The sequence below is a fragment of the Phacochoerus africanus genome, chromosome 3 (genome assembly GCF_016906955.1).
Source record: "Phacochoerus africanus isolate WHEZ1 chromosome 3, ROS_Pafr_v1, whole genome shotgun sequence".
Taxonomy (NCBI): domain Eukaryota; kingdom Metazoa; phylum Chordata; class Mammalia; order Artiodactyla; family Suidae; genus Phacochoerus; species Phacochoerus africanus.
In genome coordinates, this window is record NC_062546.1 from 161,455,929 (window position 1) to 161,480,897 (window position 24,969).

General features: G+C 40.0%; 1 protein-coding gene across 6 annotated transcripts in view; it reads left to right on the plus strand.

Annotated features, from left to right (window-relative positions):
* The window catches only part of MYO1B (myosin IB), a 190,520-nt gene that overhangs the window by 130,978 nt on the left and 34,573 nt on the right, over positions 1–24,969 (plus strand). For 3 of the 6 annotated variants that reach the window (XM_047773096.1, XM_047773098.1, XM_047773100.1), the window contains exons 10-17: positions 881–1,028; positions 1,305–1,423; positions 7,033–7,119; positions 7,775–7,840; positions 15,361–15,366; positions 17,527–17,631; positions 20,197–20,259; positions 23,773–23,973. In XM_047773096.1, the coding sequence (XP_047629052.1) occupies positions 881–1,028; positions 1,305–1,423; positions 7,033–7,119; positions 7,775–7,840; positions 15,361–15,366; positions 17,527–17,631; positions 20,197–20,259; positions 23,773–23,973 (795 nt within the window). The remainder of the gene's footprint in view (positions 1–880; positions 1,029–1,304; positions 1,424–7,032; positions 7,120–7,774; positions 7,841–15,360; positions 15,367–17,526; positions 17,632–20,196; positions 20,260–23,772; positions 23,974–24,969) is intronic. The other 3 variants (XM_047773097.1, XM_047773099.1, XM_047773101.1) reach the window with 1 other exon arrangement.

The window sequence follows — 24,969 nt, forward strand, 5'->3', positions numbered from 1 at the left end:
AGCTTTTTGTTTGGTTTTATTTCTAGCAACAGAACCCCACTATGAAAAATAATCATACACATGTGCACACACATACACACACGCACTGAGCTGCTATGGTTGGAATCAGAGTGGGGACCTAAGGTTCTGCTCTCAGCCTCTTGTCCATCTACCATCCTCTTTATCTGCCCCCCTTTACCACAGCCCATGAAGCACCCCAGGGCTCCTTGAATCAGAGGTGGAAACCACTGAACAAGATAGAGGCCCCCCCCCCCGCCCCCCCACTGGTGCTCCATCAGGTCTTCTTAATAGGTTTGCCTTTTGGAAAATTTATTCTGGGACATTTTGTCTTTTTGTTGTTATTGTTATTTTTGTTAAAATATTATAATAGACAAATCTGTTATGATTTATTTATTTATTGCTTTTCACCTTTTTTGGGGTAAGGGGAGGCTGCACCTACGGATATGGAAGTTCCCAGGCTAGAGGTTGAATTGGAGTTGCAGCTTCCAGCCACAGCTACAGCCACAGCAATGCCAGACCCAAGCCTTATCTATGACCTACACTACATCTCATGGCAACACCAGATCCTTAACCTGCTGATTGGGGCCAGGGATAGAACCCGAGTCTTCATGGATTCTAGTCGGGTTCTTTACTGCTGAGTCACAATGAGAACTCCCTGTTATGATTTATTTTTGTAAAAATAATAAAGAACTACATGAGAATTTCCTTGTGGTATAGTGGGCTAAGGAGCCTGTGTTATCACTGCAGTGGCTTGGGTTGCTACTATGGCATAGGTTTGATCCCCGGCCTAGGAACTTGCACATGCTGCAGGTGCAGCTAAAATAATAATAATAATAATAAAGAACTACAGGAAGAAAAACAGGTGCTTTTTCCTCCTCAGAATGCCATGCAGATTGTGGGTTTCATGGATCATGAAGCTGAGTCTGTCTTGGAGGTGGTGGCGGCAGTGTTGAAGCTGGGGAACATTGAGTTCAAGCCTGAATCTCGAGTGAATGGTTTAGATGAAAGCAAGATCAAAGATAAAAATGGTAAGTCAGCAGAGAACAGACCCTGTTTAGCAAAACTTGCTTTGAACCTCTGCCCAGTTTTTAATATAGAAAGTAAAACTTGCTTTTTATTGAGTTGAAAAAGCTTTCTAGTGAAACTGAGCAGAAACATAATTACAGCTCAGTTTAATGTCTTTTGCTTTATATATTTTACACTGTTCAGTTTGAAAATGATTTAGAAAGAACAATGTAAGCCTTGAAAATGATTATTAGCAGCAGATACGTAGTCACTCTTTGTGTCCATTCCTCCCACAATAGAGTTAAAAGAAATTTGCGAGCTGACTGGCATTGATCAGTCAGTTCTAGAACGAGCCTTCAGTTTCCGAACAGTTGAGGCCAAGCAAGAGAAAGTTTCAACTACACTGAACGTGGCTCAGGTGGGTGAAACATAATGTCCAGAAAGGAATTTTTAAAGTCTGTGGTGTTTTAATACAAGTGGAAACAAAAATTTTATTTTTCAAGCTATTAACTGTCATGCTGCATTCTAGGCATCACTCTAGGCACTGGGGGCCCAGAGTAAACTAAACAGATGGAGAATCCTTGCCCTTGTGGAGCTTAACAGTTTGGTAGGAGGAGCCAGAAAAAGCAGTAGACCTAATAAATATATTTATATAGCAAGCCAGCAGGTTTTAAGTGCAGTGGAAAGAGAAAAAAGTAGAGCAGAGTAAGGGAGCTCTGTGGTGTTGAGAACTGGGAAATGGCTGGAGAGTTGAGCACAGGCGGTATGATCTGACTTGTATTTTAAGGGGTCATTTTCTGGCTGCAGTGTGGAGAGCTCAGTGTAGGGGACAGGAACGTGTCTTAGTCACTTTGGCTGTTATAATAGAATATTATAGACTGAGTGGCTTAAAAAACATTTATTTCTCAGTTCTGGAGGTTAGAAGTCTGAGATTATGGTGCCAGCAAGGTAGACTTCTTGATAAGGGCCCTCTTTCTGTTTTATAGACAGCTACCTTCTTACTCACATGGTGGGGGGGTAGGGGGGAGAAAGCAAGAGTGAGCCTTGGTGTCCTCATCCCCTTATAACAGTACTAGTCCCATCCTGAGGGAGGATTCCACCGTCATGACCACATCTAAATCTAATTGCCTTCTAAAGACCCCAACTCCAAATACCATCATGTTGGAGAACTGGGCTTTAACATATGGATTGTGTGACTGGTGGGGGGTTGGTGTGGGATGGGGGGGGCAGGTACATAGTTGTGTGCTAACCCAGAGATAATGATGGCTGTAAAACGAGGTGGTAGCAGTGAAACAGGAAGTGGTCACATCTGGATATGTTTTGAAAGAGGCAACAAGATTTGCTGATGCCTTGCTATGTGTGATATAAAGGAAAGAGAAGCATCAAGGATGACTCCTAGCATTTTTGGCCCAAGCAATAAGGAAAATGCAGTTGTCATTTATGGAGTTGGAGAAGACCATGGGAGAAGCTTCCTTGCCTTTTTTACTGTTCCTTCTCTACCCTCCATTCTCAGACCAATGAAGTCGTCCCAAGGCATGAGTCTGAGTTGCTTACTTCTTCTCTCCTTGGTTCAAGGATGCATGAATGCATAGATAACTAGCAGCTTGTGGATCCCCCTTTTGTTCTATGGCTTAGACATTTTCCCACCAGTTAGTTCTGATCTAGGTTAGAATTAAATGACTAATCCAGGACTTTCCCCACTCACACCTACTTTGTCCAACTATATTCTCATCCTTGCAAGTAGCCATAAGCATCTGTAAGACAATAAAGTGGGTATAGCCTTGCTCTCTGCAGCTCTGAATTAGTCTTTCCGACTAACCCAAGAATGCCTACATACTTTTAGCTTTCTTTCAACATTGATTTCTTATTTAGGGGGGTGATTTTGGCTATGGAAATACTTAGGTATAGGTAAGTTTGATGTGTAACAATCCTTTTCTAGCTGTAACTGTTCTGTCTTCCTAAATTACTACTTGTGCTGTCCTGTCTGTCCACATCAACCCCACTCATTCAGAGTCAGGTGGTGAGTGACTTAACCTTATCAAGAAAAATGTGTTGAGAGCACAAGTCCCTGTGTAGACCATTAGTAGGAACATAGAGGGTGAAGGAGGACTTCCGGAGAGGATGGTTTCTGAGCCAGTCTTTGAAGGATTTATCATGTAAAAAATGGGCAAAGGGGGATCTCAAAAAGAAAACAGTAAGAGAAGCCAGGTTTGGAGTATGTATCCAGAAAAGGATTAATCCAGCTTGGCTGTGGCTTTACATATGTGAAGAGGATTCAAAGCAGTTGTGGCTGCAGAGGTTACATTTGAAGTCAAGACAGTGGGTGTCTACAGCAGTGGTTCTCACTTGGAGCTATGTCAGAGTCACCTGGAGGGTTTCTTAAACATGGTTTGCAGACCACACCCCCAGAGTGTTTGGTTCAGTAGGTATGTGGTAGGACCGAAGAAATTGCGTTTCTAACAAGTTCAGACGTGATGCTGCTGCCATTGTTCATCCAGAGATCATATTTTGAGAACATTGCAATAGCTAGAGTTGGGATTGTGAAAGTATATAGTGATACAATGAGAAAACATCTGTCTAAAAAGGCCCTTTAGCAATATTTCATATGTATATATATATATATTTTTTTTTTGTCTTTTGTTGTTGCTATTTCTTGGGCCGCTCCCGCGGCACGTGGAGGTTCCCAGGCTAGGGGTCCAATCGGAGCTGTAGCCACCAGCCTACGCCAGAGCCACAGCAACGCGGGATCCAAGCCGCGTCTGCAACCTACACCACAGCTCACGGCAACGCCGGATCATTAACCCACTGAGCAAGGGCAGGGACTGAACCCGCAACCTCATGGTTCCTAGTCGGATTCGTTAACCACTGCGCCACGACGGGAACTCCTATTTTTTTAATCTATTTTTATTGTGTGTTTTACTCTTGCCTTTTAATCATCTTCTATAGAAACCAGGCCCAAATACCTCTTTTATGTGCTTGAGTCACCTTGCATCGCTGGGTTAAATCTTTTCCACATCTTTTTAACCTTTGGCATAAAGGAATTTGGCTTGAGATCCTTAATTATTCATCTTATTCAGTTTTTCTTTTAATTGTAGCATTCAGAGTATTAGTTTCTACTGATCTTAGTGCCTAGAAGGCTTTGATTCCTGTGAGACGTGATATGTTTTATTACCTTTTCCTCATAGCTTCAATTCCTGGGCCCCATTGTCATCTTTATTGCCCTATGCCTCATTTTCCCCAAGGCATTTAGAGCTTTCCCCCAAGTAAAGACTGACATTGTAATACTAGAAACTCAAAGCTGAGTTATCATTCAGCTTCTATCACTTCCTCCCTCCTTTGTCTTCTGACCCGACCTGGCTTATCTCAGGGGCCTTTGCTCATGCTTGTCTCTCAGGCTCGTGTCATTGCTGATTGCTTCCACCACCTAAATGGTCCTCTATTGGCACCTCCTCCAGGGAGCTTTCCTCCATCACATAGACCCCTGAGTCTCCCTTCCCAGAACTTTTTCTCCTGCAGACTTCTTTGGAACCTGCCCCCTGATGGTTTGACTCACTGGTTTGCCCTCCTGCATTCCACTATGTGCTCCCAGAGGGTGGACCCCACATCCCTGCAACTCTGGGTCTCTGTTCATGCACTGTCCTGGGCCACGCCTGATATCGGTCATCACTGAAGCTCATTTCACCTGGGGCTTTTCCCCATGAGCTTCATGCAGCTGCAGAAACACGTAGTCTGTTCATTGGTGCTCAGAATCTGAGATGGCGAGTCAGTGCTTGTGATACTTCCCTCATTTCCAGCACTCTCGCTAGTGATCCTTAAATGGGCATCAACCTTTGTGTGCTTACTTTGGAGGAAATTATTGTGGAGATCAGGTGGCATGAATCAGACTCAAGAAGTTACAGGTGGCAAACTGACAGCCCCTAGGGGTTATATAGCTCAATTTGAGGAAAGGGTAGGTTTTTTTTTTTTTTTTCTTTAGTTTTGGTAGCTGGCTTTTTAAATTTTGAATTTGGGTGCCTTTAGCCTGGAATGCATCCTCCAGCCCCCGCCCCCCAGATCCCATCATTTCCCACTCATTTCTATCATGCAAACTCTGAAAGCATTTGAGCTCCAGACCTCTGGCATAAGTATTTGAAGGAAGCAAAGAAGATTAATATTGGCTGTGGAGACACTTTAAAAAATAGAAAGCAGTTTACCAGAATAGGTTGTCACTATGAGTTCAACTGCAGATTGAAATGGTGGTTTTTTGGAAACAGATGGCGTACAGCAAAGAAAGCTGGATAACATGGTAATGAAATAGGATCTGTTTACAAATAAATCATGTTTGAAGATAACTTGAATTTACAAGAAGAAAGGGGAAAGAATTATATAGGCTCATGGGGCAGTAGCAAGGACGAGGATACTTCAAAAATCATATATAAATACACCGTAGATTTACTATGTGCCAGGCACTGTTTTAAGCATTTAAATTACCTATTTTAAGAAGACCTAGAAGAAACGGTATTCGTCTAATTTAAGGTTTCTTTCTTTGTGTCAGCATTTTACATACATTTTCTGCTATGGAATGATCACCTCTTCCCCTGCCGCCCCCTGCCCAAAGCTATGCACTGGACAGTCAGGCTTTATTTTTTGGCCAACTTCTTGGTAGATTTTCTAACCTTCATTGGAATAGCTGCCTGAGACTTAAGGAGAAAGGTTTGGGATTAGCACGGAAGTATCAGATGAAGGAAAAAGGTCCTCTCTTTCCAGCTATAAAACATTGCCAGGGAAGTGAAGTTGTTAAGCTTCATTTAGGAGAAAGAGTTTTCACAAAATCAAATAATTGTGTTCTTTATAAAATAAAAATACAATGGTTTACTTTAATACCCAACTCTCTATTTATAGGTAATGAATTATACAATATGGCCAGAGTGTTAAGAACAGTGGCAAAACCTCTAGCTTTCCTTCCCTGGGGCCAGTTTCTTTTTTTTTTTTTTTTTTTAGGGCTGCACCCATGGCATGTGGAGGTTTCCAGGCTAGGGGTTGAATTGGAGCTGTAGCTGCTGGCCTACACCACAGCTCATGGCATTGCTGGATCCTTAACCCACTGAGCAAGGCCAGGGATCGAACCTCCATCCTCAGGGATACTAGTCAGGTTCGTTAACCACTGAGCCATGACAGGAGCTCTGGCCAGTTTCTTCTTGGGCTGCTGCCACCCACCTCCAGGGCTCCCCCAGAGCACTGGTGTTAGACATACATTAGTACTTACTGTACACCCTCCATACCCAATACATTTAAAGGCTGTTAGGTTCTCCTGACCAAACCCAGCTTTCTCCAGCCGTTGCATTCTAAGGGTCAGAGACACATATGTCTTCTACTTCTTCTTTGTCAGATAGCTATGACCAGCTTTCAAACAAATAGATAAGCAAATAAAAGGGTTTTATTTTTATTATACCAAGTATTATTCAGCAACATATTGTTATACTGTTATAAAATACTCAAAAGATTTAATGAAGCAAAGTATATACAAATCCCATCAATCAAAATCATTTTAATGTATTTCCTTTGAGTTTCCTACATGTTGTCATTATATTAAATATGTAATTTTTAAATTTTCATAAAATATAACAAGCATTTTTCATTTCATTTTCTAATTTTCATAATGATCATTCTTTGATGACTGTTTAACTGCCCTTCCAGTGGGTGCTTATTTGTTTATTTTACTTGTGCCCTTGTTGTTAGACTTCTAAGTTGCCGATGATTTTTCTTGGTTCCATAACGTTGAAATGAATGTCTTTATGGAGAAAGCTTTTGTAAATTCAGAATTCGTTTCCTGGGATTTGCAAAAAAGTATATAGTAACTGGGTATAAACAATTTGCTTAATTTCTTAATGACTTGACTGTTCATCCAGACCATAGTAAAAAAGCTCTGAAAAGATATTTGAAATAAAAGAGCTTTCAATATTTTAAAAAAATCTTCACTATTTTATTGATATTAAGCATTGTGGTAATTGTGGGTACTGAGTTTTTTTATTTTTTTCTTTTTAATAGGCTTATTATGCCCGTGATGCTCTGGCCAAAAACCTCTACAGCAGGTTGTTTTCATGGTTGGTAAATCGAATCAATGAAAGCATTAAGGTACTCAATCTCTGCAACCAAATAAATCAGTTGTAATAAATGGTATTCAGAGTATAAACATTAAGTTAAAGCTGTCTTAATTTTATCATTAGGCAATTGATTGTTCCTTGAAAAGAGCGTATCTTTATAGAATTGAAATTTGTCAGCCTTCCATCTGTTTTGTTTTGTCACGTGTGTTAAAAGAAACCTCACTAATGAATAGTCTAATGGTCTTTGCAGAGTTGCTCTGAGAGGCAGCACCCCTGGGTCCTGGGTGGGTCTCATCTACTAACCAGTTGTGCACAACTTGGCTAAAGAGGTCTCTTGACCTCTCTAGCTACTAATATGTTCTTCAATAAAATGAGAGTATTGGACTATGTGGTTGTGAAAGACCCTACCTGTTGTAAGATTCAGTGATCTCTTTCTTATGATTAAGCATCTAATATAGCACCTAATACAGAGGCATAATAGTGCCTTCTTTAAATAAGTTATATGTTATTAAAATTTCTGAAAGATCCTATACCAATGTCCTTTCTCATATGTTTAAAAAAACCTAAATTATATTCTCCTAGTTCTGGAACACAGTTAACTTCTAAGTCTATTATATTCCTTGGTCTGCTTTTAGTATTATATTTCATGCTTAAATTAACCATCCAATTTGAAACAATTTTTTCAGGCACAAACAAAAGTGAGAAAGAAGGTCATGGGTGTTTTGGACATTTATGGCTTCGAAATTTTTGAGGTGAGCTGCTTTTTTTAAAAAAAATTGTATTATTACTGTGGAAAGGTTGGAGATTAAATCACATTTTCTATAGACAACATTTAATATAATTAATGTGACTCTTAATCTACAAATTACCTTTATAAAGATGTTAACAAAACTTGTGTATGTGTGTGTATGTTTTAAGTGCAGAGACCCAGCATTTTGGAGCCAGTACTATTTAAAAAGACTACTTGTATTAGTCCTTGACTTTTGAAGGTACAAAATTCTTACTGGGAAATTTCCAGCGCATATATGGATATTATGTCTGTAGTCATCTGTTCATCTGTAAGTTGCTTGAAATTGAGGTAGGATGGTGCCATGAGAAAACCACGAATGGGAAAGGCAGGTGCTGGCTGTGGCCTGGTCAGAGCTGGTCACTTCATCTCTGCTGGACTGAGGCAGAGAGGGTCTGGATTAGATGACCTTATCCATATCTCATCCAGCTGTGACCTCACAATATGAATTCTGCTGCAAAGGTTGAAAAAATTGTCTGCTAAAGCTCATAATGAAATTTTTTGAAAAAACTCCATGCTTGTTACAAGTTAAATACTTAAACACTGTAAACTTATATTTGAATTTCTTGTTTACCCTCTTGTTAATTTTGACATTTAAAAGCTGCTTTAAAGTCCTTTTAAAGCTCTATTCTCACTTGTAGGAATGGTATTTTAGTTCAGGAAAATAATGAGTGGATCGGACTCCTCCTTTCTTAATTCTCTCCGCAACTAATGATTTGTGAATTCCTTTAAACAACCAGTCCCTACCAAGAATGACCACCCAAAGAATTTACATGTTCCAGATTACTAAGTTCACAGAATCACAGGGAAACACCACTGCATTCCCTGCAGCTTAGCCAGGCCTTTCTAGTCAATGCCTTTTTTTTTTTTAATAACATTGATTTGGGGGTAGTATCTTCTCCTTGCTTTATCATGTCCTGTATATAATAGCTAGTGGTAAATAATTATTGAGGGCTGACTCTGTGTAAGGATTGTGGTAAATGTTATATATATGTTGTCTGATTTAATTGCCACAAGAGCCTCATGCAGTCGCTGCTATTATTATTTCTTCTTTACAGAAGAAGTGAGGCTCTGAAGGTCAAATGATTTTCCCAAAGTTACATGGCTACCAAATGGCAGACTCAGGACCTAAATCTTAGGCCTCCTTGGTCAATAGTAAAAGGCCTTCTACTGGGCTTTTCTTCACTTTTCTCCCCAAACTCATGTAATTGACAATATCTGGAATTAAGGGGGAGAAAACCAAATGCTTTCAGTCCCTGATGCTTTCGTTTCTGCACCTTTATCATTGTTCCAAGCTCCTGGCTATCATGGGGAACCTTCCTGGAGTTCATCTGTGAGCCAGTGGCAGAGTGTGGCACCCTTGGGCTGTGTGCTACCCCTAGAGAACTGCCTTTAGGCACAATGTCTGCTTACATTGGTGCCCCTTTAGTAGACTCAGCAAGGGAAAGCTTCCGGCCCCTTGCTGGAAGGGAAGAATTTGAGATTTGCACATTAAGAGAATTGCTGGGGTAAATGCAACAGTCATGGTGCTAAAATTAGTTTCTTTCTAGCAAGACCTCAGGTTACTGTCACTAAATGGACCCTAAATGTCAAAGTCATTCTTTACAGTTGGCCAGGGAAAAGATTTCTTACCTGGCACACTGCTGACCTTTACTTAGGCCATTTCATGAACAGGGCAAAAGCAGAGGTCTCACTATAAAGTGAGAAGAAAAAAGGTCATATTCGGTGATATTTCTACAATCAGAAGAAACTTATTTTATTTTTATTTTGCCTGAAGAAATTGACTGATCCTTAAGTCACTGGGCATGTGCTTCATGTCATGTCACTGTACATGGAAGCTTTTTTTTAATAGGGTAGCGGTGTCTAGACGGGTCATTGGCTTGGCTTCGTCTTCTAGTATGATCTGATTAGCCATGGGAAAAGAGACCTCAGGGAACTGAGTTTAACCTCATGAGCAATTTGACCGTGTATAAGCAAGGGAGTCATTTCTCTAGTACTTAAACAGTGACTGATGTGAGCCAGAAGCCAGTGGTAAACAAAGTGGAGATGCTTCTTGTCTGCAAGGGGATTTTGGTCTTGGCCCGAGGATGGAGGATCTCTTGCCGCTCAGGACACATCCTATCTGGTATAAAGCTCTAATCAGGAAGCTAGATTCCTTCTTCTTCTTTTTTTTTTTTTTTTTTTAATATGGAAGTTTCCAGGCTAAGGGTCGAATCGGAGCTGCAGCTGCTGCAGCTACTGACCTACACCACAGCCACAGCAATGCCAGGTGTCTGTGACCTACACTATAGTTCATGGCAATGCTGGATCCTTAACCCACTGAGCAGGGCCAAGGATCGAACCTGTGTCCTCATGGATACTAAGTCAGTTTTGTTACTGCTGAGCCACAATGGGAACTCCCACCAGCAGTATTTTAAAGTCCCAGATAATTCCAGTTGGAGTCAAGGTTGAGACCAGCTTGTCTTGCAAACAGAGATCTTCAGAGTGAACTATAAATTCCCAGTATATGTGGTGTTCTTGCTGTTTGACCTCTGCACAAGAGGCCTTTGTAAAACATCCCACCTTACCTACCGTTCATCCTGACCTAAGCCTAATCTGTGTATATATAATATCCTTAAAACCAAATAGGTTCCTTTTTTTTAAACTGATCTCTTTTGAAACTGATCTTTCAGCCTGGGCCACATCCAACCAGTCATATGTCTATAGCAAATCTTAAGATGGCCATAAAATCATTAGAAATTAATTTCCTTGCAGTAAATGCTTTATGTTTTTTCCCTCAATCTCTTAAGCAAATTAAGATTTGTTTTCATTAGAGTTAATTGTTCTGTCCACTTTCCTGTCTAAACTGCCTCAGATTGATCTTCCAAGCATCTTGATTTTTAATAATCTAATATATGTTTTATTTATTTTATGCATCAGCTTATTTAGAGGGGAAGGTAGAGTAGAGATTTGGTTGGGTACTTTTTTTCTTCGGTTGGGCACTTGTAAGATACTTCTACCTGCTTTTTGATACAGATTTATAAAGCTGTTTTTTTCTTTTAATGTATTCACATAAATACCCTATTTGCCATCATATATTTTTCTGAACTCTCAGAAAAATTGTAACACATGGAAATGCCAGGAAGCTTAAAGGGTTGAACACTAGAAAGCCAGATAATTAAGGACCTAAAAGTACAACAAGCTGAAGTACAAAGGCTTAGAGTATGACTTTGGGAGAAGTACTCAGAATCTACATCAGTGCAAAGATGAAAATTTCTAGGATACTGTCCGCTTAACTGAAAATAAACTGATAAGAGTATAGAGGAAATTCTGCCTTTGTTCCTCAGTGAAAATTGACTGCAGGAATTAAGGTTCTGCCTTTTGGAAAGCCCTGGGCATTGCTTTAAAAATTGGACAGGACACTAGAAAAAAATTTTTTGGAATGTTTCTAATTCTGCCTCTTGACCCTACTGACAGTTCTCATGAGAATGTTTTTCAGCTGAGCTGGTGGAAACCTTTCATTTACTTTGGTCTGTCTCTAAACGGAAGAGGGAAACTGATGCATTAAACCATGGGATGATGACATGTGGATTTGACTGCAAAACATTCCAGTGCTAGCTGGGTGAATAGCTCTGCCTTGCTGGCCGCATGTGATCTGATGTCAGCTTGGAAAACAGATTAGTGGAACATTGATTCCAAAAATAAGGTGAAGTGAATTAAAGTTCTTTGAGGAGGGAGCTCCTGTCGTGGCTCAGTGGTTAACAAACCTGACTAGTATCCATGAGGATGCAGGTTCAATCCCTGGTCTCACTCAGTGGGTTAAGCATCCATCGTTGCCATGAGTGGTGGTGTAGGTCTCAATGCGGCTCAGATCCCAAGTGGCCGTGGCTGTGGCTGTGTTGTAGGCCGGCAGCTGTAGCTCTGATTCACCCCCTATCCTGGGAGCCTCCATATGCTGCAGGATGTGGCCCTAAACAAAGACCAAAAAAAAAAAAAAAAAATTCATTGAGGAGAAATATCTAACTGTAAATCCTGTTAAAACATAACTGGTTTTGCAGACTAAGTGAATTATAATCCAGACACTCCAATTCTACAAAGCTAAGTTTGGATATCTTATAACTGAAGACATGGCTTTAGGGTTTCTGAGGAATATTTATAGCATCTCCATAAAATAATAACTGTTCTTCTTTTAAAAAAATGATGAAATTAAATTCAAAACAATGTCAGGCAATCTAAATTGCTTTAATGTTTTTCTAGGTACTTATCTGGTAGGTCTTAAATGGACAGGTAGTTTGCTGGGGAAATCTATTGGTGTCCTGTAAACCAAAGCAGGACAGTAGTGGCTGAATTTTTTTTTCATATGACTGAACTAGTTTTGTACAGGCAAAATGCTAGTTATTTTGAATCAGGCACTTATTCATCTTACCCTTGGAAATACCTTGAATGTGGCCATATATATAGTTAGAGTATGATAGTCTGGGTGCAATGGTTGTTTCAAATAGAACACTCTAATAGTTGGGGAAGTGTCAGTGATAAACCCACTGGTAAGTTTGTCTCATGATTATAGGATTTGTTTTCTAAAATATTTTAAAAGAAAATTGATTCTAGTTACAGGCAGAACCTTTTGTTCCAGTTTTTTTTTTTTTTTGCCTTTAATCTTGTCTTTCATATGCTAGAGAACTTATAGTTAAAGAGGAAAGAGACCATGTAGATTTTAGAATGAAAATGGTGAGAATTAATACAATTCATAATGTATATATGCTTATTCATCAGTGCTTTTGCTTCAACTTTTTAAAATCAAAGCCTATTTAGAAATATCTAAGAACATGGGAGTTCCCATAATGGCTCAGTGGTTAACAAATCCGACTGGGAACCAGAGGTTCCAGGTTTGATCCCTGGCCTCGCTCAGTGGGTTAAGGATCCAGCATTGCCGTGAGCTGTGGTGTAGGTCACAGACGCAGCTCGGATCCCGTGTTGCTGTGGTTGTGGTGTAGGCCAGCAACAACAGCTCCAATTAGACCCTAGCCTGGGAACCTGCTGTGAGTACGGCCCTAAAAAAACAAAAAGCCTATATATATATAATATATATATATATATACTATAATGCTACTTTTCTAAAATTGACCGTATATGAGTATGTGCCTGGGAGAAAAAAATGTTATATATTTAAAGGAAAAGTTTTCTATAGCTTCAGCCAGCTATTCAATTTTGGAAATGTCTGAGAAGGCGAATATATGATGTTAAATATTTATGTCTTATTTCGAGGATTTTTTTTTTTTAAGTTCTTAAAAAAAAAAAAAAGGTTGTTCTTGATTGAGGGCCCATTTCTTGACATTTTGATTTTTTTAAATGTGTTATTAAGGACATTATATATTTTCTGTAAGAATAGTGTTATAATTGGAGAATGCCAAAGAGCTTTCCGCCAATTAAATCTTTGCTAGCACAGTAACACATTTTAAAGCAGTAATGTGGCTCAGTTGCTCTAAAACAGTGCTGTTACATTCAAACTTTTTATAACTTGTAGATAAATGTACTATTTCATTTATTATGCAAGAGACTTCATTGTGCAAAAAATATGGAACCCTCTCCCAACTTGCTATATCCAAAATTTGACCTCAAACAGAAGTGTTGAACTATGAGAAATACCAATTAAATATGCAATTAACACTGCTTTTTGCTGAAATAACTCATCGTCTTTGTGTTTGAAATGCCCCCATTTCCTGCATAATATTCTTCCTTCCCATCCATCATCCTAAGATGGGCTCAAACTCTAGAATTCTTGACAGAAGCTCTAGAGTTTAAAATGTTGGTGTATTGTATGCTTCTAAATATAGTGAGTGCTTACTGCACTTCATAAGTATAGTGTGAAATGGTATAGAACCCAGGCACCTTGCTGTTTACTAGTGTTTTCTAAAGCAGTCCAGTAAGGGTGAGGAAGGTTCTGAGCTTTATTTAAGGGAATTCTCTAATGGAAAATCCAGGATGTACTTGTTTAAAGATGTTCCCTGAAAGTTTTAGTTTTATCCCTTGGTCTTTCAGGATAGACCTGTTAGGGATGTGTGTTAGACAGAGGAGAAAATTCCATGCATGGGGCAGAAAACGGGAGGGAGAGGAGGTTAGTCATTCATGGGAGCAAGCTCCTGCCTACTTCCTCTTTGGGAGACTTCAGTTCATGGGACTGGCCTGTGCAAGAGAGTGCCCGGCTCAGGGATGGAGGTTCCCAGTTCTTAAAAGTACCCAGATATCAGGTTACTTTGGAGCCTTCATTTTCATGTAATGATTCCTAGACTCAGTTTAGCTATTTTATAGAGGAGTGGTGAAGCCCTGTGAATATTTAATGGCCGTATAAATGGAGAAATGCATTGGACTTGTGTAAGCTGCAGCTACACCTGTGACCAGAGTCTTAATTTTCTGCAAATCATAAATGTTTGCATTCTTTTGTGTCTTTTTTTTTTTTTTTTTTCCAGAGTTGAACCTGTGGCATATGGAAATTCGCAAGCTAGGGGTTGAATTGGAGCTATAGCCGCCGGCCTTCACCACAGCCATAGCAATGCAGTATCCGAGCTGTGTCTGTGACTTACACCACAGCTCATGGCAAAGCCAGATCCTTAACCCACTGAGCAAGGCTAGGGATTGAAACCATGACCTCATGGATGCTAGTCAGGTTCATCACTGTTAAGCCACAACAGGAACTCCTGCAATTTACTTTTTGTGGTTTGTGAAGTCTCGTTTCCCCCTCATTTGGACAATATCAACAACTTAAACATTGATCATAGAAAATACGATTGCCTTCATTTCCAGCAATAAGGAATCGCTCTGGCAATTCACAACATGTTTTGGAGGCTGTGAGGTAGGTTTGCGGTAGATGCTTAGATATTTCTATGGGGAAGTAAGCTGGTTTCTGCCTTGATAATTGTGCCGTTGATTTTGGTTTTTGTCCTTTAAGCAGGAGGATGAGGTTGGAGTCAAGTTTTTGCTCTTAAACTTTTTCTAGAGCACTTTCCTATCCCTCCTGTTTGTGTTTGAAGGGGAGACACAGCAGGAGCAACACAGGGGTGGGCTGCTGTGGTGGGAAAGGGGAAGCGCCCTGGATCTTGCTGAATCTCTTCCACTCTTTCAGTGACCTACTGTCTGCCTCTGTTCCTGAGTCTTTGGGTGAATGTGTCAGACACATTTTATTTTTCCTGATAATTTAGAACTAGAAGTGTTAGATTCTGAAGCCTTAGGACTTCAAGAAAATTATATGGTGTTTCATTTCAGTCAAACTGTATTTATTCTGAATAGCTCTCACCTGTAGCAGAACCACAATTCCAATACCACATGTGGGTATCATGGTCCTGTCATTTGAGTTGATAGGACATGTGTCTTGATTTCAAGTTTGTGCCCTGGATGATGAAATCTGTCATTTGCACCAATGAATAACTATCAGTAAGTGTTTACTTTTAGAAGTTCATTGCAAATTAAGAACTGACTGCATTTTGTGTACTCTGTCCCTTTGTGCACCAGAATGCAGTAAGTATGAACCGTTTGCAGTGCTGGTCTGTTGCATGCTCATGTGTTAATAGCTTCTCCAGTTGTGTAAAGTTTGCAGTAAATGGCCATTGATTAACTGTGTGTGGATATGAAATATAGAATTCATACAGGCACTTACAAAAAATTGAGGAGAAATTTACTTTAGCTCAAACTTACTCTGTAGATTGTGTTGTAATTGTGAAGCTTTGCCTCTGGTTTCTAATCTGCTTGTGTGTATTTCATAGTCCTGTTCTGGAAGCATACCTCCAGCTGTTCACAGCCACTAATGTGTCCACAGACACTAGTTGCTCTCCCCTCCCTTCTCTTCCTTAGTCGCCATTTGAAAATTTGGCATAATTTTGTTTAAACAGCTCCACAGGCACAGATGTGTTAAATAACAGAAAGAATTTGCTCCATGAATTTGTTTCCTAAAAAAAACAAGATCTGTTCATATAAATCACTAAAATTTTATTTTATTTGTAAGTTTTAATTTTGGGTCATAGCACTATATAGGGCTATATTTTACCAAACTGAGAAAGCCAGACTTTCTCATAAAGAAATGGCCTTATACTGATTATAATAAGACATCTATATGAGAATGACTTCAGCTGCTAATCAAAATGATTAAGCTCTGAGTTTTGGAGCACATGATTTTTAAAACTTTATATGAAAAAGGGTACTGGGGAATGACCCTTGTGTCTAAGGCTATATTTGTTGAACATTTTGGATCAACAAATGTATGCCTTTTAAGTAAGGACCTTCAGGATTAAAAAAAAAAAATTCATCTTTGACTACATTTAACATTTAAAGATTAGTCAGTGATAATTTTTATATGTCATTTATAGTTTAGAGTTTAAAATTTCCCCCAATTAATTAGTTCATTAGTGATTAGAACCGGCATGTGGTCAGAAGCTGCATCCTACGTGTCATTTAAAAATTCGTCCTTGTTGCACTAGAGTTGATTTTGAAAGATCACCTTCCAAAAAACTCCCTGACTTTTGCTCTCATCATTTATGGAGAGATTTGTAGGCAGTTGCTCTGTGTTCACAGGAGCAGCGAGCTTCAGTTCTGAGGTTACACGTGGACCCTCATAGCCCATTAGGCCAGGACTGGCCACCTTAACGGGAGAGGAGTCTGGTTTTATCAGTGGTGGGATCTTATTGCCACTCACTCCCACTTCCACCATCTCCTTTCTCCTCAAAAGAGAGAGAGAAGTGAAAATAACAAGTTTTTGTTATCAGATCTACTTCTTTCTAGACGATGGGGTGTTTGATAAAGTGTATTCTTCTAGCAGACATGCATTTTGTGCCCTCAATATGTACAACAGTACATTCAGCCCTCTGGATTGTTCAGATAGGATGTAGGCATGGCTCTTCATAGGCAATAACTCTAATACGAAGAAGAAACTTCTGAGACTCGTTAGAGTGATAAATGTATGAGCCTTCTGAGCGGAGAGAGACTCTCTCTAGCTAGGAGATGATTTTCAGTCTGTATTTTGCAGGGACTTCATTCATTCATTCATTTATCAAATACACATTGAGCACTTGCTGGGTACAGGGCTCTGCAGGCCTGGGCTTCCCTTGGTGAACAAGAGACGTATAGTCAACCCTTGCCCTTAGAGGAATGAACAGTCTAGTGAGACAGATTAATAGGAAACCAGTCAACCCATGTGTATGCACATGGATATGCATCTATACACATAGCTGATTTTTCAAAAGTGCTGGTATGTATGAATCAGAATGAGGGTGACTCTGGTTTGGAGAGTAGGAAGTAAGGTCAGGAAGACTTTCTTGAGCTCGAGTTTTACCTGAGAACTTGGGTGACAAAGGTTATAAATGTTGCTGTTTCTTTGCTGATCCTTTAGGAGTATTTTCTTTTTTTTTTTTTTTACCATGTATGGGCTGCTTATTTGACAACTAAAATTCTTCATTCTCCAAATACTGCATAACTTATGTATCCTTCATCCATTCACTTGACTCATGAATTGTTTCTCGGCTGCCTGCGATGTGCCAGCCTCTGTCCAGGAGCTGTGCTCTGAGCCGCAGCTGGGTCTGCAAGATGGTGTGTGACGTTTGTCATGGAGTGAGATACTAGAGGGGCATTGTCATGGGAGCTCTGATGGCATGCTTTATAAAGCTCTCTTCATTTTTCTCCCTATAGGACAACAGCTTTGAGCAGTTCATTATTAATTATTGTAATGAAAAGCTGCAACAAATCTTCATTGAACTGACTGTTAAAGAAGAGCAGGAGGAGTATATACGGGAGGTAATGTTGAAAAAAATTTTTAATGTTCCTTTTTACTCATGCAAATGCTTGAGTAAATTTTTAATGTTCCTTTTTACTCATGCAAATGCTGGATTCAGATGACTATACAAACACAACCCTAAAATCACATCTATCAAAGTTTAAATTTAACCGTATTGTCTTTTAAAAAATTATTTGCTATGACATCTAAGATAACTGGGATTTTCTTTGCTGCTCTGCTGCTGGTGCCCAGGACTGTGCTCAGCACATAGTAGATGCTCAGTGAACATCCGGTGACTGACTTGAGTCTCATTGGATTCCGATGTTCGAAGTAAAATAATACCCTGTTAAGAACATAGTCTGGGGGAGTTCCCGTCGTGGCTCAGTGGTTAACAAATCCGACTAGGAACCATGAGGTTACCGGTTCGATCCCTGGCCTTGCTCAGTGAGCGTTGCTGTGAGCTGTGGTGTAGGTTGCAGACAAGGCTCGGATCCCGCGTTGCTGTGGCTCTGGTGTAGGCCGGCGGCTACAGCTCCAATTCGATCCCTAGCCTGGGAACCTCCACATGTTGCAGAAGCGGCCCTAGAAATGGCAAAAAGACAAAAAAAAAAAAAAAGAACATAGTCTGGGATGAATGGACAGAAAACTGTGGCACATCCATTCAAGGACATACTACTCAGCAAGAAGAAGGAATAAACAGTTGATGCACACCATGACATAAAGGAATCTCAGATCCATTTCGTTAAATGAAAGAAGCCAGACTCAAAAGGCTACATCTATATGAGTCTCTTTATATGTCATTCCAGAAAAGGCAAAGCTATAGAGGCAGAGTGATGGAGACACATTAGTCAGTAGTTGGCTGGGGTGGGGTCGGGTCGGGTGTGGGTGACCAGGGCAGGGGACCATGGGAAGCTGTAGGGAGGTAGGAGTGTGACTGCTAAGGGCAGCAGGAGGGGATTTCGGAGTCTGATCATGGTGATAGCCACCTGACACTGTGCATTTGCCAAAATTTTATAAGAGAACCATATACCACAAAGGTCAATTATCACTATATATAAATTTGAAACTAATTTGATGCTTTGTTCAATCATGAGAAGTATTGATTTTCTAACATCTTGTAATAAAAGCAGGTAACATTTGTTGAGTACTTACTATATGCTAGTGTTATGGGTGGATTGTATCACTTAATGTCATTTGAAAGTAATCAGCAGAAGTAATATCTACAAAGTCCTTTCATCCTTAATTGTCAAACACATACTTGGTTTTCACCCTTTCATATTTAAAATAGCCATTGCTTTTCTAAGTATAAATTTATTTATTTCAGACCAAAAGGAGAAATTTTGTTATATCTAATTGTATTATATTTTTCCTTTTCACTTATTTACCTTAATATTTTAGTAATGCTACCTAGTTTTCTTTATTTTCTATATTGTCATTTTAAGTCAAGGACACCGAATCCTCTTTTTTTGTCCTCTCAGTATAGGTTTTTCAAATGTGATTATTCTCCCCAGTGACTTAGTAAAATAACTCATCTACTCAAAAGCTAAATCGTAAGTTTTTCATCTTCCATTTAGAAATCATCATGCTTTAGAAACATTTTATACTTGAATGACACCTTTTTTAACATAAACTATCCCAAAAGCCAGATTCATTCTCTTCCTGTCTTTTCATCATAAAGATCCGGACTGCCCAAACTTTGATCTATAACTTAAAACAATTTATACAGATTGTCTTAACAGACTTCTAAGCGTATATAGAAAGATCCCTAGTTTGCCATATGAATTAATTTTCTACCCCTTAGAAGAAAAATAAATGTTTACACTTATGGACAGAGTGTAAGCAGACACAGAATGATTACATTTGACCTCCCAAATTTGGCATAGTAGCTAGTGTTAGAACCAGTGGATAGGTTTTTGTATCTTTCCTTATGTTGAAAATACTTTGTCTTAGCACTGTTCTATTTTTACATTTGTAATAGTTACCGGCCCTCCAACATGAGATTCACTCTAAAATTAATTTCTTCCTTATGATTACAAATTAAGAACAAAAAAAATCTAGCCTGATATTCTTGGGATCAAGTTCTGACTTATTTCCTTATAAACACTGTAAATATACACAAAGTAATATTGACCCAAGGGCCTGTTGAGTGGATGGCCCGGCGCCAGCGAAGTGCATGGGAAATTGCCACAGATGGGAGAGTGGGAGGGGAGGCAGTCTCAGCACAGGTCAAGGGCGTTTACTTCCATCAGATCTTGTCAGTGCCTGGACTGCTGCATTATGAAAGTTTTGGGAACCAGAAGATGATATTTGCAGCACTGACTTTAGAAAGGAAATTTTCAGACAGGAAGAGGAATATAGGAGTTCCTTTGCAGCTCAGCAGCTTCAGGATCCAATGTTGTCCCTGCAGCAGCTTGGATTGTTAGTGTGGCTTGGGTTTGATCCCTGGCCCAGGAATTTCCGCATGCCATAGGCACGGCCAAAAAAAAAAAAAGTGTCATATAGTAGGATGGGCAGTTTTGTGTTCTACATGGTAGTGTTGTGGCATCATCATGTGAAATTTGATTTTGTTCTGTTTTCTTTTTCAGGGCATAGAATGGACTCACATTGAGTACTTCAATAATGCTATCATATGTGACCTGATAGAAAATGTGAGTATTAGGCACAGCTTTCTAAAGAATTTCTTTATAACCTAATTCACTACTTATGAATGATCTCACTGCCTTCATTGTTAAACTTTAGTATTTTCACTGTTTGAACACTTTGAGAACTACAGAGTTCTGAAAACTTTATTATAACCTAAGAAATCACATATAGTTCTTGAACATGTATATAGACAGATGGACATTTTGATGCTTAGCTGGGAACCCCAGGCTCATCCTGTTGCCACATCACAGAACCTGTTTATGACACTCAGATGCCATGCCCTAAGGTGCATCATTCTTTCTTGTGTGCCGGGAACCCAGGTCCAATCCACAGCTCCTAGAAATATGAGCACTGATCAGAGGAGACTCAGATAAAAAAGGTGTTTGCCAAATCAAAATATTCATTTCATTTCTAAAATTCTAGGGACCTCTAAACACACTATGCAGTGCTTGTTATTAAAAAGGTAATTGTTGGTGAGGGTGTGAGGAAATAGTAACCATTGTGTACTGATGGTTGAATGTAAATTGATGTAACTGCTATAGCAAACAATAGAGAGATTCCTCAAAAAATTAAAACTAGGACTGTGATGTGACTCAGCAGGCCCACTCCTGGGTAGATATCCAAGAGAGGCAGAGTCAGGGTCTCAAAGAGTTCTTCATTCCCCTCTTCACTGCAGCTTTATTCACAATAGCCAAGATAGGGAAACCACCTAAGCGTCCGTCTACAGATGAATGGATCAAGAAGACGTGTATATATACAATGGAATATTGTTCAGCCATGAGAAAGAAGGAAATCCTGCCATTTGTGACAACAAGGATGGACTTTGAGGATGTTATGTTAAATAAGTCAGAGAAAGATACTGTATGGTATCACTTATATGTAAAGGCTAAAAAAAAACTCAGACACAATAAAATGAACGGTGCTTGCCAGGGGCTAGAAGTGGGGGCCGGGGACAGGGTGTGGGGGTGGGGAGGCATGTAAGTCAAAGGGTACAAACTTCCAGGTGTAAGATGATTAAGTTCTGGGGATCTAACGTACAGCATGGTGCTTATAGTTAATACTGTATTTTACACTTGGAAGTGGTTAAGAGAATAGGTCTTAAATGTTTTCACCATAAAAAAAGAAATGGGGAGATCCTGTCGTGGCACCATGCAAATGAATCTGACTAGGAACCATGAGGTTGCAGGTTCGATCCCAGGCCTTGCTCAGTGGGTTAAGGATCCAGCGTTGCCGTGAGCTGTGGTGTAGGTCGAAGACACAGCTTGGATCTGGCATTGCTGTGACTCTGGCATAGGCAACAGCGCTGATTGGACCCCTAGCTGGGGAACCTCTATATGCCGCAGGTGCAGCCCTAAAAAAGAAAAATGGTGATTATGTGATGCGATGGAGGTGATTAACAATGTGGAAATGTGTCAAATCACCATGTTGTATACCTTAAACTTACACGATATTTTATGTCCATTTTATCTCAGTAAAGTTGGAAAAAAGTTTTTAAATAATTACAACAAAAAACCTATGTCATTCAAGCTAAGATAAAGGAGGATAAATGGACAATCTCAGGAACTGAATTACGTAGGACTCCAGGAGTGGCTGGTGTGGACCATAGCACTGCTTCTGGGAAAAGAGGAATAGTGTGTGTGTAACTTCACGGGTGACCAGAAGCTGTGGGATTTTTCAGGTTATAAATTATGTTTGCAGAAAGGCTTAAAGTGTTGAACGAACATTACTACATAGTTTTTAGTAACCTTTCTAAATCTTAAGGTTTTTGCTTTTACATCATATTCTGTACTTTATTTTGGATGAACTGATTGCAGGAAGACTGATTTGTGTGTAAAAACCTGGAAACTCTTGTCTTATGCTTAGAAATGCTCATACTTTTAGCTTAAAAAACAAAGTCATTGGAGACAATGCATAAACTTTATCTTGCTACAGTCTTTTTAGCTGACCAGTGTAGGTGAGTGCTATGTTCCAGCAGTAGAATCACAGGCTCTAAATATCCAGCAAATCATCTTCTATTCATCTTTAACAAGACCTTTTGAAAATTATATAATTAGCCAGTATCTTTTCTCTCAGTATTCAAGATATTCCTGAAGGCTGCTTCTTTGATTAAATTGAACTTTAAAAACAGTATTCCGAAGCATGACTGTTTTTCAGTTAAAAAATAAACTTTGAGAGATTTGAACAGTGTTGGATTGTGAACACTTAGTATTCCACCTAAGCAATTCAAAACGCTAGTCTAAAATCCAGAAAAATTGGTGGGTTTCCATCAAGATTTTTTCTGGTGAATTTGGTGACCCAAGTCACTTGCTGTGGGAATTTTGACTTTTAGAAATGGCGACAAGCACATTTTTCTTCATAAATATGAAATCGTAGTTAAGTATTTCCCTTTAAAAAGGGATTTACCAAAAAAAAAAACCAAACAGTGATAATACACTTTGTTTAACTAGATTATCTCAGCCAGAAATCCCCTTGCATATATGATTAAAGAAACTCATGTTCATGTAGGAGCCCTGGCTGCATAAAGGAAATGTTTCCTTCCAGCATTACCTAACAATAATGTCTATTCTGGGGCTGTTAGGAACACACTTGATTCCTGAGAGTCCTCACTTCCCCCAGGTTTTGTGTGGAATGAATAAATGCTGGTCAGAGGATGCTGCAGCCTTGTAAGGAGAAGGGGACAGGAACGGAAATTTGGTGGTGGAAGTGGTGGGGCCAAGGGTCCGTGGATTGTTCTCTGGGGAATGGAGACGTGTGGACCAACAGGGGCAGTCGAAGCAGCAGCAGCCTTTATTCAGCAAAGTAGAAGATTCTTGATTTTTGATTCATTTAGCTGGGCTGAGCGCTCTGGAGATAAACACGATCACGGGGTCTGAATACCCAACCAAAAACCATGCACTCATGTTTAACATCTGCTTTGAAATTTTTTATGGAAGAATTTTATTCTGAACTGATATTCTTGAAACACAGCTTGATTGCATTGATCACTAAAAGCAGCATCCCAAATCATATCATTTTCTCCTCCCCCCCCACAAAAAACACACTTTATTATAAATACAGGAATGATTTGGAAGCATCTGAAACCAGTTTCCTTCTCAAGCTATGAATCAGAGAATGACCTTAGAGTGGTTTATGACCACATGTTACAGAGATAGTGTTGTCACATTGGTTTCTCACTTTCCTTGTTTTTGAATCTTTGAGGTCTGATTTGATTTTTTTCTAAGCAACATGGATTTCAGTCATCAGCCAGAGAAGGGGACTGAGGTGATTCCTAAGTTCTGTTCTGTGGGGGGGAAGAGAGACTCAATACAGAAACCCCATCACCACGCACCTGGGACACTTTGAAAGAGGGCTGATTTCCTTCAGGTCTTTGTCATTTGTTTTGATTCTCTGCTTTTTGTTGTAACTGAATGGAATTTTTCTTGTGACTAAGTTGGTTGTGTTTAATGGTGTAATTGGGAATCATTGTTCAAACAATACGGTGAGGAAGGAAGGAAACCTTTTTATTTCCTTTCTTCCAGAACACAAATGGAATCCTGGCCATGCTGGATGAGGAGTGCCTAAGGCCCGGCACCGTCACCGACGAGACCTTCTTGGAAAAGCTGAACCAAGTGTGCGCCACCCACCAGCACTTTGAGAGCAGGATGAGCAAGTGCTCCCGGTTCCTCAATGACACGTCCCTGCCTCACAGCTGCTTCAGAATCCAGCATTATGCTGGCAAGGTATGGGGATGGCAGTTGTGCCCAGAAGAACCATGTGCCTCAGAGATGGCATCCTGACCAGTGCCAGCCCTGGAGGATAAAAGGAGCTGCCAAAAGATAAGGATCAGTGAATGCTCAGTAAGAATAGAATCTGGACCGTGTTCAGCAAAATCTTACTATGAGGTGAAAGGAAAGCCAGTGGATTTAATGAAAGTGTTCAAGTGTGTATTAAAAGTTGATTTCATTATTTTCAAGCTCTAAGCTCTCCTATAAAAAAGATCTATTAATGCTAATAAAAGATTTTCCAGGAGTTCCCGTCGTGGCACAGTGGTTAACGAATCCGACTAGGAACCATGAGGTTGCAGGTTCGGTCCCTGCCCCTGCTCAGTGGGTTAAGGATCCGGCGTTGCCGTGAGCTGTGGTGTAGGTTGCAGACGCAGCTCGGATCCCGCGTTGCTGTGGCTCTGGTGTAGGCCAGTGGCTACAGCTCCGATTCAACCCCTAGCCTGGGAACCTCCATATGCCGCGGGAGCGGCCCAAGAAATAGCAACAACAACAACAACAAAGATTTTCCAGTAAAAATGAGAGTCACTAGAGTTTCCTGGTGGCTCAGTGGGTTAAGGATCTGGCATTGTCGCTACTGTGGCTCAGATCGCTGCTGTGGCTTGGGTTTGATCCCTGATCTGGGAATTTTTACATGCCATGGCCGTGTCCGAAAACAAAACAAAACAAAATTAGAGATCACTAAGACAGTAAGGTTTTAAGGGCGCAAACCAGTGTTCCCGTCGTGGCACAGTGGAAACGAACCCGACTAGAAACCATGACGTTGTGGGTTTAATCCCTGGCCTTGCTCAGTGGGTTAAGGATCCAACGTTGCCATGAGCTGTGGTGTAGGCCACAGACACAGCTTGGATCTGGCATTGCTATGGCTCTGGCGTAGGTCGGCAGCAATAGCTCTGATTAGACCCCTAGCCTGGGAACTTCCATGTGCCATGAATGCGGCCCTAAAAAAGCAAT